Source organism: Dermacentor albipictus, chromosome 4, assembly GCF_038994185.2.
Source record: "Dermacentor albipictus isolate Rhodes 1998 colony chromosome 4, USDA_Dalb.pri_finalv2, whole genome shotgun sequence".
NCBI classification, from domain to species: Eukaryota; Metazoa; Arthropoda; class Arachnida; order Ixodida; family Ixodidae; genus Dermacentor; species Dermacentor albipictus.
Window position 1 is genome coordinate 37,643,723 of NC_091824.1, and position 19,712 is coordinate 37,663,434.

At 43.5% G+C, this 19,712-nt stretch overlaps 3 protein-coding genes across 4 annotated transcripts in view; 1 reads left to right on the forward strand and 2 right to left on the reverse strand.

The window, feature by feature from the left end:
* Positions 1-40: 40 nt before the first annotated feature.
* Positions 41-5,924, forward strand: LOC135916745 (uncharacterized). Its single transcript, XM_065450193.2, has 5 exons — positions 41-460; positions 1,099-1,214; positions 1,642-1,844; positions 3,192-3,306; positions 4,451-5,924. Exons 1-5 carry the CDS (start codon positions 117-119, stop codon positions 4,558-4,560), a joined length of 888 nt encoding a protein of 295 aa, XP_065306265.1. The 5' UTR covers positions 41-116; the 3' UTR covers positions 4,561-5,924.
* Positions 4,918-7,902, reverse strand: LOC135916744 (uncharacterized). Its single transcript, XM_065450192.2, has 4 exons — positions 7,609-7,902; positions 6,888-7,034; positions 6,482-6,556; positions 4,918-6,217 (listed from the first exon to the last, which is right to left on the reverse strand). The coding sequence occupies exons 1-4, from the start codon at positions 7,808-7,810 to the stop codon at positions 5,184-5,186; spliced, it is 1,458 nt and encodes a 485-aa protein (XP_065306264.1). The 5' UTR covers positions 7,811-7,902; the 3' UTR covers positions 4,918-5,183.
* A 10,142-nt stretch (positions 7,903-18,044) lies between these two features.
* The window catches only part of LOC135916746 (angiotensin-converting enzyme-like), an 80,416-nt gene continuing 78,748 nt past the window's right edge, over positions 18,045-19,712 (reverse strand). For both annotated transcript variants that reach the window (XM_065450195.2, XM_065450194.2), the window contains exon 14: positions 18,045-18,731. In XM_065450195.2, the coding sequence (XP_065306267.1) occupies positions 18,467-18,731 (265 nt within the window). In that variant the 3' untranslated portion in view covers positions 18,045-18,466. The remainder of the gene's footprint in view (positions 18,732-19,712) is intronic.

Consider the following 19,712-nt stretch of genomic DNA (forward strand, 5'->3'; position numbering starts at 1 on the left):
GGCGTCGCTCTCGCCGCGACAGACAGCCGCCGCACGCGAGACACGTGTGCAAGCAAGCAGCGTGTGAGTGAAAACCGCAACAACGTGTGCGCACAGTTTGTCGCCGTCCGCTAGCCATGGAGCCCGCTTGTGACTGCTTTGTACCTGGAGGTTTCTTCAGCGTGACGAACGGCTGGAAAAAGCGCTTCGGTAACGTCAAAATACCCACGGAAGCGCAGCTCGAAAAACACATGGTGTCGAGCGGAGCGCGCTTCGCGCGACAGCAAATGAAAGGAACGATGTTCCAAGAAGAAGGATACGTGCGCAGCGTCATGTACAACGACGTGTCAGCAGAATCCACGTGCGGACTTTTGCGTAGTATCTGCCTACCGTCAATGAAAGGCGGCTATTACATCGTGCACGCCGCGATTTCCAAGGCGTCGGGCTCCATCCTGGCTGGTCATTGCCTCTGCCCCGCAGGGTGAGCAAGCTTTCTATTCTACATCTGGAGCGCGACCTGCATGAACCGCGTGCTGGACATTTAAGTCTGATGGGTTAAATTTTGGAATTCATAACTATACCGGCCCTGCCGTTTTGGGCTAGCTGTTTGCTTATATAAAGGTACGGTTGCTTAAATGTTGAAAAAATACACATACTGTAAATGAAGAAAGCGGGGAGTTCTTGTTTTTGCGCATTTGCATGTATACCGATCGACACGGTCGTGCAGCATACCAATTTGCACTTGTCTGCGACCGTACACAGCCTTGGATTGCCGGTATCACACAGTACACTATTTAGAGGCATATAACGAGAATGACTTCCAAGTTTGGCTGTTTACTGTAAAACCGCTAGTTGTACCTAACTTCGTGCCGGCATAGCTGTCTGACAAGCCGCATCGCATCGTTCAATGATGCTGTTAATGTGTGCACATGGTGTTACAAGGCCAACGCGCGAGTGGTGGTGTGCGGCTCATGTCTGAGATTGGCGCATGTATTTCACGTTGAGTGACGTGAACTTAAACCCGTTCTTTCGAATTCATAAACACTTGATCCCATCTTTTCCTTGATGAATACCTGTTGAGCATGAAAACTCATCTCCTCTTCCATTTTATTCTTGCAGCCTGAGCGGCACATGCCAACATTTTGTTGGGTTAATCCTTCATGCCATTCACTTGGCGCAAAAGGATGCGGCAACGTGCACGGAAGTTCCATGTGCTTGGATTGTTCCTGCCCAAGGTAAGAATGCTACTACTTAGCAAGCATTAGTTAACATAGGAGGCGGCAAAAGTGCCTAAAAATCTGTGATCACACTTCCGGCCCCTTTCTGCAAACAGTTCTTTGTGGCACCGTGTTGACCATTTAACGTGTTGTAAAGTTTGCATTCGTGGTAGCAGCTGTTGAATATCAACTCATTCACACAGCTACATTGTTTACAGCGTACATGAGTATTGGTATGTGGACAAATATAGGCTACTGGTTTTAATTAAGAACACATATTGGTGTCGCTTCATAAATTCTTAACTACAAGACCTGCATAGAGAAAAAATAATCCCAAACTGCAACATTTAATTTTCTTACAATGGATGTGGTCGTTGGCTAAACATCACAGGAAGCACTTAAAATTTCGTTATTGTACTTGTACAAACAAAACTTTTTTTTTCAGTCAAAAAGCATGAGCCACCTCTGCCTCTGCAAGACATCACTTTTCACACAAGGAAACATGAAGGTGCGAAAAGGCGGCGGTTTGATCCACTGCCAGGGCTCTCACCAAGTGACCCATCTCTGCTTGCTGCCGATCTCGAAAAGGTGGCAGCAAACTGCCTGCTTCTCCGTTATATGAGCAAAGAAAACTCAGGAGAATCACTTGTAAGTGCTACACTTAACTCTGCATGCTTGTGATCTGTTAAAATAAGAGTTAGCAGTGTTCCATCAGCATGTGACGACAGACAGGAACAGTTTGAGAGCCCCTTTTACTGTGCTTTTATGCGAAGTACAGTTTGCATCAGTATAACACTAATGTCAGTAGTGTTTATATACGGTGACTTTCTTTTTTATCTCACTAAACAATCTGCAAGCTTAGCAATGAGATGATGCAGCAAACCTGTGATGTAAGTCTTGGTTAATTGAGGCAACTAAACCTATTTAAAGCCAAAGTTATTTTAAAAATTCTGGCAGAACCTATCTCGTGATGACTGAAATAATGCGAGAGCATTCATGCACATACACACTGTTAAACTGACACAAACATCTGTTCAACTTCCATTCTATAGCTTGTCTTGTCCATGACAGCAGTAAGGGACTGTGAATTCCAAAGTGTGATACATTTAAGGGCTTTGAAATGCTGTGTGCCTTTACAAATGACAAGACCTTTGACTCCTCCTGTAATACTGTAGGTATCAAGTCGGTGATGAACTCCCCAGTGCCTGCTTCATAAATTCTTATAGCCACATGTGATTCACATAATTATCATGCGAGACTGTCCAATCACCTGCAACTTATGCAGCAAAGCATGTGAGTATAGCATGCTGGGCAAGTCTTATTAAATTATCTGTACATAGTTTCCTTAGTTACGTGTATTAAGTGTCCCTTGATTTTTCATACCATGCTTTATAGCTGAATGGAATAACTTCTCTACACAGAGCTGCTGAACCTAATTTTAAAGAATTTTAAATCTTGCGTTGGCATATCTGATGTGCATTGATTACTGTTTACCTCTACGTATGGTTTGAGTTTTTTCTATCCCCTTCTGCAACATGCACATTATTGCACTTTCATATTTACATTTGCTCTTGATTTACAGCACATGTTAGCACGAGTTCATGTCACTGCATCTGAATGTTTTTTTAAATTTTCTAATGCTAGTAAGCTTGTAGTTTGCTTACTTTCAAAACTGTTCTTTGCTCACCCTGAAAGAAGGCATTTAGAGTACGAATAAATAAAATGTGAAAAATGATTCAGAAGTACAATACTGAGTTTGCTTGTTTAACAACCATGCGCAATAAGGCATGCCAGGTATGAGACCACAATCTGAACCTATTTTGTTGCGCTTCTCACCACTGGCGCAATATGATGCTGTCAAAGACCTGTTTACAAAATCCTCAAATCTTTACTATGCTGCTTCGTATATTTCAAGCTTCACTACTATTCAAGGTAGTCACTAAGCTAACATTTGCATGTTATCTGCGCTGTCTAATGTAAAGCACTATATTCCAGGATGAACACAACCCCAGTGAAGTGGCACCAGAAGCTTCAGACACTCCACTGGTCCCAGACATTGAAGACATCCACAGTGAGACCTGTCAAAGACTCATACAAGAGAGGTTTGATGGTAAGAAAGTCCACTTCCTTGTTTATTACTTTTTTCGCAACTTTTTGTCTTGGCACGTGTCATTCTGAGGCTGTCTCATTTATATAAGAATGCCCACCTATGTCTCTGGGCATCACCTTCACAAGTATCCCACTGAGCAGCAGATAATGCAGCAGTCACTTTTAGACTTAGTGTCTTGTCATTTCTTAACTTTTACAGGGCTGTCGCATAACTCTATGTGTGTGAGCACCCACAGGGTCCTCAAACATATCTGCTTCATCTATGGCATGTTTGTGAAGCACTGTGTGAATGTATAATGGATGTTCCTTGAGCATGAGTCCATCACCTGGATTCATGCACGGCATTTGTCATATATATATGTTGACTGTGTTTTAGCAGAGCATGGAATTGAAAGCATGCACATTTGTCTTGCTCTTCTTGTTTTTAGGCATGTTTAAATACTTGCAATACTGAACCAACTCTATGATTTAGCTATGTTGACCAGCATAATTAGCGAAAAAAAAAATAAAACATAATGAGCACATGCAAGTTACAAGCTGCAGAAAAATTCTTATGTCACTGTGAAAGTAAGCTGTACAATTTTGTAGGAGATTAGTATCTACCTACATTTTAATCGTTGCAATATGCAGTTGTGTCATTTGACACAACCTAAGTACTTTAGCCTCTTTGAGTAGGCCTGTAGGGGTTTCTTTGTAGGAGTAAATAAAAGCTAACCTAATGGTATTAAGTTTCTGACAAGTGATTCAACATAAAAGAAAGTAAGGCGTGCAAACACCAACAAGAGAACTAGACAACATGGCATTTACTTAGTTTGGTTCTCTTGTATCCATGTTTGCATGCGTTACTTTCTTTTAGTGCGATTCGCTACCAACTAGCTGAACTTTCTCTCATTTTAAGCTTCATTTCTAGTACACTTAGCTCCTATCTGCAGTGTTTGTGTTGTCTGGTTCTCTTGTGTCCATGTTTGCACCCCTTACTTCCTTCCACGATGAATCCCCACCAAATAGCTCAACATTGCCATGACAAGTGATGCTTTGTTGACGTCATGCTACTTCTCATTGCTTTAATACAATGTAATGCTTGCTGTACGACTTGTAAAACGGATTCTAAACCTATAAATTAACAATACTGTTTTTTTTTGCAGCTATACAGGCCCTCTCGGTGGACAGCAGAGCAGTTGTTCTCGAGTCAACGATTGGACAGGCCGCAAATCCAACCTGGCACATGGAGCGGATTGGTCGGCTAACTGTTTAAAAGAATTGTGTGGTGTTTGTGTAGCTCTGCGAACATTAGTTGCATGTTTTGTGCTAACTGTTGCAGCGTTAACGAATGAGTGCTGGAGGCGGTACTTTGTTGCAGTGATGTTTGTGGTGGTGATTTGGAAGTGTGGTCCGCAATTTGTATGGGTTGCTGTGATGTGCTGTTGTTTGCCGTGCGCTTAAAAGCTTCAAACTCGGCTCGTAGCTCGGCTAAACTGTTTCGAAGTATTTTGTTTTCTATGGCAAAATGAAAAGAAATAGCATGGCCTAAGCAAATTGTGTAGCATTGGTGATAACTATAGCCGTTATGTCTATAGACATAACAAAATAAATGTGCAGTGTACATGGAAGATAACTGAAAAAGCAGTATCATTTATTTAGAGATGGAAAATACAAATTTCCTCAGAAGGTAGCACAGTAGACAGCGTCGTCGTAAGTACACGTGATATAGTATGAGAGTACACTGTTGTTACACAGTCTGGTCTCTTCTGGTCATAAGCATGGTAAAGGAGGCTCATTTGAAGTAGAGATGTGCGAGCTGGCTACTTGTTCTCATTATTGATTGAAATGATTGGCTGTAGAAAATTGCACAAAAAGGCGCAAGTCCTAAAAATGCTGTCAATAATGTCGAGCATGTTGATTGGCAGTGGTTTGTCTAAAAAATAATTCTTTGATACGTCTTATGACTCGCTCAGCATGGATCCTAGCGCCAGCTATTTTTCGGGTGGCAATCACGTCACTAGCTGACAATTGGTTCCCCATTTTAAATGGTGGCATGTGGATTTGAATAGATGGTGGGAAAACGCCCTCCAACCTAAAGCCTTTGTCGACCATCACACCGTCCCCCGCATCTAATAAACCCAGTAGGCCCGATTTTTCGACAACTTCGCTATCACTAACATGCCCACCCCACAAATCTGGCACAAATGAAACGTAGCCATCTGGTGTTACCCCAACAAGTGCTTTGAACGTGTTATAATGCTTGTACGAGGAGAAAGTATGCCTCTGTGCCTGTAGTTTTGAAGGTCTTTGGATTCTCACCTCTGTGCAATCAAGGATGACTCTAGTGTTTGAGAAGTCACTGAATGCCATTGGCATGTGCCTTTTGATCTCTGCTAATGTGGGAAACCTTGTCAATGCTGAGAGCTCTTTATCGAGAAAAATTACCCATGTACAAAAGATGCGACTAAGGCATGACTGAGAAATTCCAAAGATTCGAGCCACTTCCTTGGCACAAACACCAGTCCTGAGCCTATACAGCACCATGAAAAGTTCTTCGCGCTTGGAGAGCTGTCTTTCCTTTGCTTGTGTTTTTCCTCCATCCCAATAAACCATGCGTTCTGCATTTTTTTCAATGTGCTTAAAGAGTGCTTCAAACTGTTCCTTACTTTGCAGTCCTGTATAAAACTTAAAAGACGATTTGTGAATAGTATCCACAGAAAACGTGCAGCGTTTTAGCTTTCTGCATTGCAGTTCTAGATCCCTGACTTTCCGTTGTATTGCCACATTTTCAGTTAATAGGTGGTCAGTGTTCTCCTCTCTGCTTAAGGGCGTTGGCTCTAGGACCTCCTGTGGCTCAGTGAGCATTGGGGATGTTGCAAGCAGCAAGAGTGCATCAGCTGCTCCTTCCTCGTCGAATGAAGAGTCTGCACCTGCATTTGCATCAACAAATGCAATAAAGTGACGCTATTGCTTTAGACACAATTCATTGAACACTGACATTTACTCTGAGCATTCGCACTTTGTGCGGAGTGCACTACTCTAATGACCTGGTCACCTGAAAGCAAATTATGGATAATTCATATGTCGCAAACGTGCAAGACTCGCAATGAGCAACATAAGGTGAGCCTCAGAAAACATTTCCAGCTGCATAATGTGACAGTGTGCTTGCCATTAGTTCAAAAGCCACTGCTCACCCTGAACACAGGACGTGTCTGGTTCCCCATCACTGAGACCTTTACAAGTTCCTCCTTGACCTGAAACCTCTGTACCTGTGACGTAAAGTGAGTAATAAAATAGTATGAGTACACACAAAAACGCATGACTCGGATAGGGCATGAAGTGTAGTTCTTAGGGCAAATATCACGTTTCACCACTGCATATATTCCTTTATAGTGTGCCATAGTGCTTGGCGTACATGCAAATATCACGTTTCACCACTGCATATATTCCTTTATAGTGTGCCATAGTGCTTGGCGTACATACACAGGCAATGGGGAGGCCAACAGAATGTCAGTTTGCATACGTGTTTTACCCACATAAAGTATATGTACACCTACAAAAATGCCAGAAAATGGCCAGTATGCCCGGAACCGGTGATACCTGCTGTTGGTGGAGCGCCTGTTTTCCTCTTGGAACGCGCCGCGGTACGAACATGGCGGTCGACCGCGTCCTTCTTTCTGAACTGGTCTGTATACACGAACAGCGTCGGTATGAAGTCCGGATGTCTGGGTGACAGTGAAGGTGCCCCTGGAATGTGTCCGTACTCGACTCCAGAAAGCGCAGCACGGGAAAATGAGCCATAGTACAAACCGTACTACATCGCTATTCGCTAAACGAACATAAGCTTTCTTCAAGAAATATTACTATACTCGGTGTCGACAAGAATGATGAAACGACAAATAGCAGCGATTGCTAACTAGCACCATCAGCTACTTAAACAGTGCACGCCGTTTCCAAATCTGCCCGGCAGTGCAGGCGCGCTTGGCTCCAACAGATAACTACGCCGACATCACGAGCACTCGCTGAACGCTTATGAAGTAGTAAAAGTGTGCACGGTGTAAAGTTGCTAAAGACGGCGTTCTAGCGGCGGCCGCACAGAGATGACAGCAAAAAAACAAAGTAAAGCACAACGCGGCGGCCGCACAGAGATGACGACAAAAAAGAATTAAAAAAAAAAATAAAGCACCGCGTTTCACTCGGCCGGCTCGCGCGAGCAAGAGATCGTTTGTTTCGCTAGCTCAAACACATTTGCGTCTTTCTCGAGATTATTCGTATGAGTCAGTAACGACAAAAACAGAGAACTACGTATGTGGATGCATACCTGTCACAAAGTGCTTCCCGCAGAGTCGAGATGCTGCTGACGGCTGCCATGGACGCCCTTGCGCATCTTGCCGCTTCACAGCCCTAATCCAGGCTTCACGGCGCTGTCGATCTCGTTTTACCGACGGAAATCGGAAAAACCGCACTGTCCTGCTGGGACTGTCACGTGAACTGCAGCCGTACGCGACACACGACATTGGCATCGCGCCAAATTTCGATGTCAATATGTTGGGAAGGCGTGCCGTGCGCGCGGCAGCGAGAATAGCGCAGCTGAGAATCGCAGCGCCTGCCCCGGCCGTCCGCCGTCTGCTCTAGCGCCTGCCAAATCGCTTCGCTCCTCAGCCGCTAGGGCACTGCGCATGCGCAGTTCGGCGTCGCAAAAGGCGGATTGCAGCGCCGTGGTTTTAAAGCGCACCCGCGGTAGAGAAACGGAAGGAGATATAAGCGTGCTTGTTCATGACACGCACACGACAAACTGCCTTAAAATATATGGAGACTTGAGAGACAGTGTTGCGAACAACCGATAACAGGGCAATCAGCACTCAAATACGACAAGAGAAATTGTCGACACGTGGAAAATTCCCTTCAAATAAGTATGCTTTGCGAGACAAATGATATGTGCATATATATATATATATATATATATATATATATATATATATATATATATATAGACGGAGAGAGAGAGAGAAGGTAATGTATCAGCTTATAAGTCAGCTTTGTCGTGTATCCTGCAATTTCGCAAGCGACTGCTTAATGCCGCGATCATTGAAACCTTTGTTTTAATGTTAATGTACGCGATGGCATAACTCAGCTCATTCTTTCCTGTCGTAAGTTGCTGGCACAGTCCTCATGAGGTTTTTTTTCCTTTGCAATATTTCTTTCCTTTGAAATATCAAGCTTGCCACTCTCTCTTACTGTCACCGCATTGAATCATTGAAGTTTTTTCATGCTGTGTGCCTCTTCACAATTTCCTTTACTCAGCAGCTTCTTCACAGCTCCTAGACGTACATCCACTTAACGCCACCTTGTCTGAATATGTATCCTTCTCATCACTGCACTGAGACATCTAACTATTGGTTTTGTCCACACTATCGAACTTTGGAATACTTCACTGGGTCAAGTTAATTCCCTGTCACCTGCTTAAATATCTTCTCCAACATATTTCTGATCATTTCCACCACTTTGTATCTCGTTGCAGGATGTATCAGCAATGTATTGCGCTTTGTATTTTGTTCATGCGCTTTTGCACGTACATGGTATGGAGAACATAAGAAAAAGTGTGGTGCCGACATTTGTGCTGGCCCTTGCTTCTATTTTAGTTACTGGCTTGTTACCAGTTACTTATACATCCTGTGTTTTGAGTTTTGTGGAATGTAATAAAAACAGTTCACTTTCCTCCACTTTCCTGTAGGAAAACAGGTGTTTCGTTCTCCTTTATTGGTGTTTTCATCAGGGCTGCTTTGTATTGATAGGGCTACTTATTCTTTATGAAGCATCTTAGCTAACTGCAATAAAATATATAATACTACAAAATGAAAACAACAATTTCTGCTACACGAACTTTAACACATCTTATGCAAATATCTGCAATCACTTGGTGTTTAGGTGGCAGTTAACATTAAAAAGTAGCCTTTGAACAAACGCGCCAAGGGCAATTCTTCATAACTCTTGACCCCCCCCCCCCCTCCCATGCAATGATGAGAAAATTCACATTAGAATGTCGCTCCGTATGTGTGTAAAGGCTAGAGCCTTGGCCATGAAGTATCAAGGTTTGCCTTTCCGTAGGCATTTTGCCTTTCAAAATAGCATTTTCGCAATAGTGCAGCCCTGCAGGATTAGCTTGCCAGCGGGCCACATCATTCGATGTGTAGGACAACTAGTGACCTATTGCAATATATGAAATAGGCGTTTCGTGCTATGTGTAGGACAATTTTTGGTCTATTGCAATAACAGAATTTGGTTTTCAAAAAAATGTAAGTGCACGCAAAGGTGACAGAATGGCCCAGAATGGTGTTATGAGATTGGGGTATAAAATTAGTAGCGATTGCTTAGGTTTGCTTTATGCATAAAATTAATTAGGTGTTGCAGAGGCCTCTATGTACTATGGTGGACTCTGCCTAAACAAGATGTATAGAAAAATATTAACAAGTAGGCATAGAGTAATTGGTGCTTTGTTGGAAAATACATGATGGTATGTCCAGCACATTTTTTAACAGAAAAGGAAGCAAGGAAACAAATAGAATGGTACTATAGCTGGGAAAACTTATAACATTAATTCCATATTCCCTAATTAAAGAATAACTAGTATTCCGCATCGCATATACAGCTACTTGTTATTGGCAATTACGTTTTGCGAAAACTATGGATATTAATGTAAAGATATTTCAACTCATGTTCACTTACAATTAAATGGTATACATTTGACAAACCGTTATACGATATGTGCTAAGCTAACTCTACAACGCCTATTTATCATTACATGTCCTTTCATAAAGTGGGGTTCTATATTTAGCATACTGCACAAAACAAGCTGCTGGATGTGCTTTAATGTGTACCTTCATAAACGTTTTTTTCTGGTGGATTCTGTTTTTCGTTCTTAATTAGTGCAATCCACTACAACTACATTGGAATGTAGTGCTTCTGGAATAGCATACGCCGAATCTCTCAAAACAATGCCTTAATTCATAGGAATTTGAGCGTAATGCTTTATCTTCAATTATGTATGTTGCATAGCTTCTTGATTGACAGTTACATTCCTACATAGGAAAAGCTACTGCGATATCTGGGTCATCCTCCATTGCATCGAATAGAGCAAGATTCATTCATTAAAAATGTAGCATATTTGAATTCTGTATCATTACTGTGGAAAATAAAGCACTTAAGTTCTTCAATACTTGACATTATATGTACGAAGATGAACATCCTTGCTAGGACTTTGTCCTTTTGGCACCTTGAAAGAACACACGTGTAGAAGCCTAGACAGTGCATTGAAAGAAAACATATTGCAAACAATCTAATTTATGCAATTTTGCTGATCTACAGCCTGCAGAACTATTTGACAACACACTTTTGCAACAGTGGCTGCCTTAAATAACATTGGCCTCCAGCTATTTTAGAAAGTTGGGAATTATATGTTACCTCTCTGGAAACTTGAATATCGCATGTTTTATGTGCCACATATGTATGATGGTCATTTGTGCGCATTATACACAAATTATATAAGAATAAAATTTCAGTTTGCCATCAGGATTCTATGCTTACTATTGGTCTCGCAACACTCACTGAGAGAAAGCGCTTCCCACTATGCTGACGGGTATATGCAATTTATCATAGCCAGTACTAGTAGCACAGGCGTATCTATCATGGTTTGCCATCACCATCAATGTTCAAGTTCAATTAAACTCGATATCACTTTAAACTCGAATCGTTACAATAATAAAAGGATTATTATACATACTAGACAGAATTTTAGCAGGATTATATTTTACGTAATAATTAGGCATGCATCTTGAAATAATATGCTGAAATATTAGAATAAAGCTTATAATAGCAAAATAAATGCGCATGCATATTTATATGCGTAAACATGGGACTACATACAGTGGTACCATTTGGCATATGAAACAAACATGTACAAATTAGGCACCCGCCATCATCACTCCACGTCTTACTTCCATTGATGGACACACCTGCCATTTTCTGGCTGTCACATGTGCTCGCTCATTTTCCTTCCACTATATGTGTTTCACGATGCACCGAGTACACCCACCATTCACCCAGCATGCACACCATTCACCTACCATTTACATGTCACCCAGTACTTATACGCACCATTCACCCAGCACATGCATCATTCACCCACCATTACCAGAGGTCACCCAGCATGCACCTCACCATCCACCCCCAATACCCACCATTCACCCAGCACATCCACCATTCAGACAAGTTACCCAGTATGTACCCCACCAATACATCTCACCATCTACCACTGTACCCGCTATGTACCCAATATACCCACGATCAATTCCATCATAGCAACCATGTCTTGCACTATGCGCAGCACGTTTTACATCATGCCCAGCATAAAATGCTGGGATTTTCAATAGAGTAAGGTCACAGTTGCGTCAAACAAAGTAATCTAGGCTCGTGTCTGAAGTGGTGAGCTCAAATTCGATGGGCTCTGAGTTCAAGGAGCCTCCAGAGCATGAGGTACGTACTGACTGTTCCATCTTGGCTCAAAATCCTGCACAACATAGGGTATGTCTTTGTTCAACTGCCTCTGCAGGTCGTTCAATCTTTTCTGCACACTAGGGCTATGTTTGTAGTGTCCTACAATCGCTTTCGCCTTCTTGCAGAGACTGTTGATTCCCGGAGTACGCAACATCGCATCGCTGATCGCCAGCTGCAGAGTGTGCGCAAAGCAGGCTCGCTCGAACCATGGCAGTCTCCTGGCAGCCGCTCGGATATTGCGGCTGTTTTCCGGCACGATATACTTCACGCAGTCGATTAGTATCTCCCAGTCGCTTCATAGCTGCGCCAATGAGGCAGCTATATTCACAGCCATGTGACTCCGGCATATGCCGCGTGTTCAAAGTGAACTTTTTCATATCGAACTTCACCGTAATAATAATATTTGGGGTTTTACGTGCCAAAATCACTTTCTGATTATGAGGCACGCCGTAGTGGAGGACTCCGGAAATTTCGACCACCTGGGGTTCTTTAACGTGCACCTAAATCTAAGTACACGGGTGTTTTCGCATTTCGCCCCCATCGAAATGCGGCCGCCGTGGCCGGGATTCGATCCCGCGATCTCGTGCTCAGCAGCCCAACACCATAGCCACTGAGCAACCACGGCGGGTGTAACTTCACCGTAAGAAAATGACACGTGAGGCTTATATAGCCCTTGTTGGCATGTGACGTCAAGATATTGCTCGTAAAAGCGAGTGCTTGTTCCTTGTTCAAGTTCTTTTCGTAGCTGGTGTCATACCTCGGCTCTTGCTTCGTCGTAGAGGCGCGGGACGAGCACACGCGACACTTTTGTTCGAGATGGCAGACTGTAGCACGTTGCAGCTGCTTTCGTCAGTACTTCGGAGCCCCGGTTTTCGACCAAGCTGTAAAGGAGGAGACCTATGGTGACCATTTGTGCCACCTTCTGGTTAGGTTCGTTTTCTTTCTTCTGAGACAATGGCTGCTGTCTCTGCTGTAGTATATCGTCCAGTGTCTGCTGTAGTGTATCGTCCGGCCGGGAGGAAGGAAAATCCCGTATTACAGGGCCTGGTCTCGTGAGCTTACCTTAAATACCTCTCTCGACACACAGCACAAAACTCTTCGAATATGGCTACACTAATTATTGAATGGAACGGCAGAGGTCTACTCCACAACCTGGGTGATATAAATGAACTCCTGCGCAAATGTAATCCAAGAATGCTGCGTGTACAAGAAACACACCTCAATTCTACACATACAAACTCTCTGCGACAATACACCATTTCCCGCAAGACCGCAACCTCGCTATCGCCTCATCGGGTGGTGTCGCCTCAATAGTTCATAAGGGTGTCGCCTGTCAGAATTTAGAGCTGCAAACGCCCCTTGAGGAAGTTGCAGTCAGAACAGCGCTTTTTAGTAAGCTACTGACAATGACTTCTTTATACATTCCACCCAACTGTCAACCCTCCAAAATAGAAATATAAAGCTTTATTGCACAACTTCCCGAGCCCTACGTTGTCGTTGGATACCAAAATGTTCATCATACCTTGTGGGGCGACCCACAATGTGATGCCAGAGCGCGTCTGATTGAAAGTTTGCTCCTAAATACAGGCTCATGTTTGCTAAATGAGGAAGAACCAACTTTTTACAGCATTTCAAGCAAAACATTTTCATCTATCAATTTGGCCATTGCATCAAGTACAGTCGTGCCGTACTTGGAGTGAACACTGCATCAGAATCTATATGGGAGTGATCGTTTCCTGATTCTAAAGCTGGTACAGCGCAACATAGAAAGGAAGAAACAAGCCGAACTGGCCTGTTCCTTCCTTTCTACGTTGCACTGTACCCGTTTTAGAATGCAATACCAACTCGCCCTATCCTCAACCCTAGTGAACTGCATTTACCGATTGTTTTAAAATTAAGAAAACACGACGAATGCTCCCCACGTGTGCCCCAGTTGAATGTTAACTCAGCGGGCAGGAAGCCATGTGGAGACCTGACATATTTCACCTGGGATGACATCTGTACGCTTAGTATTGACGATGCAGCGTCATATTTAACCGCATTTATTCTCGACGTTGCGTCAATATGTCTCCCGCAAACAAATACATCGCCTATTAAAAGATGTGTTCCCAGGTGGAACGATGAATGTAAGCAAGCACGAAAGAAACAAAATAAGGCTTGGAATCACCTCTACGGCTTTCCAACTACAGAAAACCTTATCAGCTTTAAGAAAATAAAATCGTAAGGGAGAAGAACGCGCCATCGTGCCAAAAGAGACAGTTGGAAAATATACGTCTCCGGCATTAATTCCTATACAGAAAAATAAAACCTGGAACAAGATAAACAAAATAAAAGGCCGCGAAAATTATCCTCTACCACTAGTAGACACACAAGCAGACACTCTTGATAACGAGGATGATTGCGTAGAAGCACATTTCAAGTACATTTGCATTACATCTCATTACATAGATACTTCCCTAAAATACCAGCGACAAGGTGAGCAGCTGACAACTGTGTCGGAAAGGCACATCCAGTTAATTATACAATCGTCAATTTGAAATGGCTGAGTTCCAGGCCTCACTGAATTCTTGCAACAAGTCCGGTCCAGGAAGTGACAGAATAATGTATCAGACTATCAGACACTTACACCCCGAAAAAGGAAACACTACTGTCACTAATCAATTCGATGTTCTTAGCCGGGTACATTCGGTTCGCCTGGAAAGAAGCAATCGTAATCCATATTCTCAAAGACGGCAAGGACCCTTCCTCACCCAACAGTTATAGGCCTATAGCTCTGACATGTTGTCTATGCAAAACTTTTCAGGAAATGATTAACCGTCGAGTCATCCATTTTCTTGAGAGCAACAAGGTACTCAATCCCTTACAGTCCTTATGCCTGATGCGAAATGTCTGTTGTATTTTTTCCTCTTCCTCTATTGCACTGCGTAGACTTTCTCTGTAATGCTTTCGGACCTTGCAAGTGTCCTTGTTAAAGAAAATAAATAACCGAAGCGCTCAGCTTCCATATAGTCCTTGGTATTTTTCCTATATAATGCCATTTCATATAAAATTTTATTCCTTATCGCTCGATTCTTTTTGCGAAATAATGCATTACTTTGTTTTTTCTTCGATATTAAGATTCTCATACTCCGGTTTAGAGAGCGAACACGAGTTTGCCTGATGTATGCACAGACTGTAAACATGGTCTTAGTTTTGAAACTTAGTGTGTTCACGATTCTTTACGTGATAATGGTGGAGGCTTGGGCTCGTTGGCTGTTCGTAATCAAAACCACATACAGCACAAAGGACTAGAACTAATCAAAACGACAAGCACTGCGGTGTGTGTCATCACTATTCATTATCGTCCTTCACGCTGTACGTGGTTTTATGTCTGTATGTGAGACATTCGCATCGCTTCCCTTTTTCGATTTGCCACTGAAGCTGTAAGAAGCAGAGCTTTACACATGTTTGTTGTGAGAATGACGTTGCTACGCGACCACGCAACTCTAAAAAATATTTCTACTGGCGCTGAATCTTCGTGTTTTATCATTTGAAGAAATCTGCAGCACCTGTGCACTTAGCCAAAAGCAATTTCTTTTTCTCATTATAATCTGAAAGGCTGAGCAAAAAAATTGTTGCGTTGGATACAGCTTGCTCTGTGTTTGTTGAAACTCGCGGACATGTATGTGATGAGAGATTTTGACAAGCATAAGTTTGCAGTTTTCTTTGGGCGTGCCTCGCTTTCATTCTGTTTTGTTTTGGTACTCAGCTTCGAAATATAGTCACGCCAGCTTTGTTTTCAAATTTCTGCTTCCGTAATCACGTTACTACGTGACCACTGCGAAAAACATGGCTGCAAACATCAATCAATAAATCATTATTTTACCGGAAAATCTGGGGTGACTCCAGAGCTAAAAGCCGCTATAGGCAGCTTGACTGGGTACATGAAGACGGCTACAGAGGCCGCATGCGACGTTCCTTCTACAATTATTCTACAACCAAGTGAAATTAATTATGAAGCATACAAGTGCGGAAATTCACGAGACATATCGCGAAATAGTTTATCAGGCAGGCTAATATCTACTAAGGCAAACAAGGTAAAAACAGTATATAAATAAGGCATAACTGTGTCATTCGAATAATCGCAACGTGAAAGCTATTGTTCGCGACACGTATTCAAACTGTCGGCACAGTTTCGGCACAGATTGGGCACAGATTCGGCACAGATTCGGCAGAGATTCAATATTGATCGTAAGTTGAAATGAAGTGTTTGTAAATGGCAGATAATTCGTAAACGAGGTTAGAACCAGACAAAACATTGTATCAGCAACCACCTCACTGCAGCTTACTCTATAAAAAAAGACTCGCCCGTCCAAAATTAGAATAGGCGTCTGCCATATGGGACCCTGCTCATGCCAATATAGCCATTTCCCTTGAAGGAATTCAGAACCGCGGCGCCCCTTTCATTCTCTCAAATTATTGTAGTCGTTCTAGCGTCACGTCCATGAAAACAATACTGCCTACCTGACCTTTGATTACGTCGCAAGCACTTTCGTCTCTGTCTTTTTTATAGAATATAGTACATCAACCCTTCCCTTAAAGAAAATCTTTTCACCACACCAATTACATCTCGTCTCGCATCGACTATCAACATAAAATTGAACAGCCATCTTGCCGAACTAACTTGTGCTATTCTTACTTTTTGCCAACAACAGCCATTGAATAGAACCGCCTTCCCGCCTCCACAGTCTCAAGATCTGACGCCACTAACTTCAATATCACCATTCAAAGTGCCTTATTGTTTGGGTTTCTATTCTTGTCCTGGACTGCAATTATTGTATATTTTACCGCTCCTTTCTGCGGTGCCTACTAGGCCTTGAAAGTATGTATAATAAAAAAATGAGTACCTAATTTTGCACCATTCACGTAGTAGTAGCGCCTCTAAACTCCTTCACGTAGTAGTAGTAGTAGTACAATAGTAGCGCCTCTAAAACTCCTTCACGCTTTATGGCATTGCAGAAACTGCAGAAACGGTAGTTGCAGAAACCACAGTTATGGAGCAAACCAGTTTATAATAACACCATGACGTCTCTGTCCCACCTTCTGTATTCTAAAACCACAACTGGTGCCTTGAGACATGTGTAGTAGTAAATGTTTTACGACTCTCTGGTGCTTGCCAGTATTATTTCTAAGGTTAGAAGGGGCAAAGCCCCATTCGATCGTTATTTAACGCAAAAAATGACAAGTTAGAAGTGTCATGTCAATATTCCTTCAAGAATCTGCTATACACGAACCCTGTCATCAAATTCTACCGGTGCGGGAGAGCTGACTCCCACAGAGCGAGTGTTTTAGGTAGGAGATGCATTTAGACGTGGCTTCTTGAGCGGCGCTAAATTCAACGCGGCTGCAGAACTGTGCTTATGGTGAAAAAAAAATAATTTGATATAGTGTGCAAACACATTTGCCTTTCACTATTCACCTACGTCATTTTACGGCGCTCATCCATCGCTTTAGCTCAGTGACTGTGACGTAGCGTTGCCCAGCACGAGGTCATGGGTTCGATCCAGGCCGCGGAAGCTGCATTCCAATGCGGATGGAATGCAAGAATGCTCGTGTAACGTGCATTGGGTGTAGGTTTAAAGAAGATAAGGCTTTCTCAGCCTGACATGCGAATTGCACTTCTACATTACCAAAAAGGTCGCACTTGTCCTTAGAAGAGCTTTGATGTGCTAGAAAAGATAACAAAACAAGTGGCGACGCCGCTTTGAAGTTTGCGCACCAGCTAGCCATGTTGCAATGAATTTTGACTGCGTCTGGTTGGGCCTATTTAATTTCATTTTGGCTAATCATCGACTGCATTGTATTCTACAAGTGCGAAAGGGTTGAACTTATTAAGTTTCAGAAAATTTTACTGAGATATATTGGCCCAAATACAAAAACTCCTTTGAAATCCATGACGTTCCGGTGCCTGGTTATCGGTGCGAAGTAAAAAAGAAATGAAACTTTGACCTTCATTTACCCTTCATGTGATGATTCTATTACTCGAAATTAACTAAAAAATGAGTTTCTAAATAATACTTCATTTGTCTAAACTAATGTAACGTTTCTCTTTAGTGGTCCCTTTAAAGAACTCCAGGTGATCAAAATTAATCCGGAGTTCCCCTTGCTCAGGCGTCGCTGATAACCCCTTCTGCGGTTTCGAGGCACTGAGGTCCACAATGTTCTACGATGTTCGCGTAATGTCTTGTCCTAGGAGGATATGTTACTCAATTACTACTGAAGCACTACTTTGGCAAAGAAGTGTTGTATAAATGCAAAAGCAGTAGGCCTCATTTGAAATCATAACGCTTATGGAAACAGTGTGAGAGCATATGCGTGCCGAGGGTATTTGCTATACACCGCTTGGAAATTTAGAACTTGTTAGCACGTCAACCAATCACGGCACAATGTCCGACGCCACAAGAGACTGCGACAAGAGGCTCGTGATTTGTGACAGGTGAGTTCAGTTTCTGTTTGAACTGGTTTTCATTCATCACCTTCTGTGCACTGAGAAGTTTGAGTAGCTTTATAGGTCTTGAAATGTAGACCGCAAAGCAAATTACTTAAACATGGTACTGGGGTGTTGAGTCCCTGCTCATTTATACTTCCTAGGTGCTCTTCAGGTTGACCTGCCTGCCTTTCCTGTCTTCGCCTTCTCTCTTTCTAGGGCACATTCTCGTAGCTCCTGGGCAAGCAGTCGGGTTGTTGTTCCTCCAGCCAACGTATGTTCCATTGTTGTACTTCTTGAACCATACATAGAGTGGTTCGAAGTACTCCAACAATGCACTGGCATCCATTTCTCTCGTCCTGCCTTTGGTTAGCATGGCCAAGGCTTCCGGCCATGGTTTGGAGTATCCCAGCTCCATTACATCTCTGCAAGAAAAATGATTCATGTTTAGAATACTGCTTATTATTTGTTACTCCAACATGATACACTAGAACCTTCTTATAGCGAAGTTGAAGGGGCAGCCAAAATTACTTCATTACATCCATTATTGCGCTTTTATTGTATTAACTGCCTAACAAGGTGCACAGTTGTAAACATGGAAATAAGACAACGGCATTGCGGCCCGCGGAACTGCTACACTGCCTCGCATGCGATGAAATTTGAATAAAATAGGAAAGGAATCTTCGGCGTGTGAACACGCGGCTTGGCACCTCACGCAACACCCTTTAGATAGACCATTGTGATTGTCTTTCGAGCTCGCCTTCCACTTGGCTCGTCGCGGTCGAGAAGCACGTGGCACACAATACAGCAATCCGATGTGCGATCGAGGAGGCAAGCGTACTTCGCCGCGCCGGCTTGGCTCGGCCAGCTCATGGCCACCGAGATAGCACCGATGCTAGTGTGATCTTTGAGGCCATGCCCCGCTGCTAGCTCACGCGGCATGTCGCGTGAGAAGTGAATCCACTGTCTGGGCATGACACCCGAGATCCCACCCTGGTGTCTCTGAGGCCAGGCCCAGCTGCGGCTGCATGCGCGGCGCGCTGTAGGGAAAGAGCAGTGAATGAACCAATCATTCACACCGCCGCGCGTAGCCGCGCAGCATGGCGCGACTTGCTTGTCACCCCCGAGGTTGCACTGGGGAGATCTCGGACGCCACGTTGCGCTGTGTCTGCCCGCGCGTCGCGTAGAAGTGAATGCACCAATCGTTCGCACCACCGCGCGTAGCCGCGCAGCATGGCGCGACTTGCTCGTGACCCCCGAGGTTGCACTGGGGAGATCTCGGACGCCACGTCGCGCTGTGCCTGCCTGCGCGTCGTGTAGAAGTGAATGCACTAATCGTTCGCACCACCGCGCGTAGCCGCACAGCATGGCGCGACTTGCGCGTGACCCCCGACGTTGTACTGGGG

Coding starts and splice junctions, on each gene's coding strand:
- LOC135916745 (XM_065450193.2), top strand. CDS start 117: ATGGAGCCCGCTTGTGACTGCTTTGTACCTGGAGGTTTCTTCAGCGTG. Junction 461..1,098: donor CATTGCCTCTGCCCCGCAGG/GTGAGCAAGCTT, acceptor TTATTCTTGCAG/CCTGAGCGGCACATGCCAAC. Junction 1,845..3,191: donor AAAACTCAGGAGAATCACTT/GTAAGTGCTACA, acceptor ACTATATTCCAG/GATGAACACAACCCCAGTGA.
- LOC135916744 (XM_065450192.2), bottom strand. CDS start 7,810: ATGCCAATGTCGTGTGTCGCGTACGGCTGCAGTTCACGTGACAGTCCC. Junction 6,557..6,887: donor AGGCGCTCCACCAACAGCAG/GTATCACCGGTT, acceptor TTTACGTCACAG/GTACAGAGGTTTCAGGTCAA. Junction 6,218..6,481: donor AGACACGTCCTGTGTTCAGG/GTGAGCAGTGGC, acceptor ATGCAAATGCAG/GTGCAGACTCTTCATTCGAC.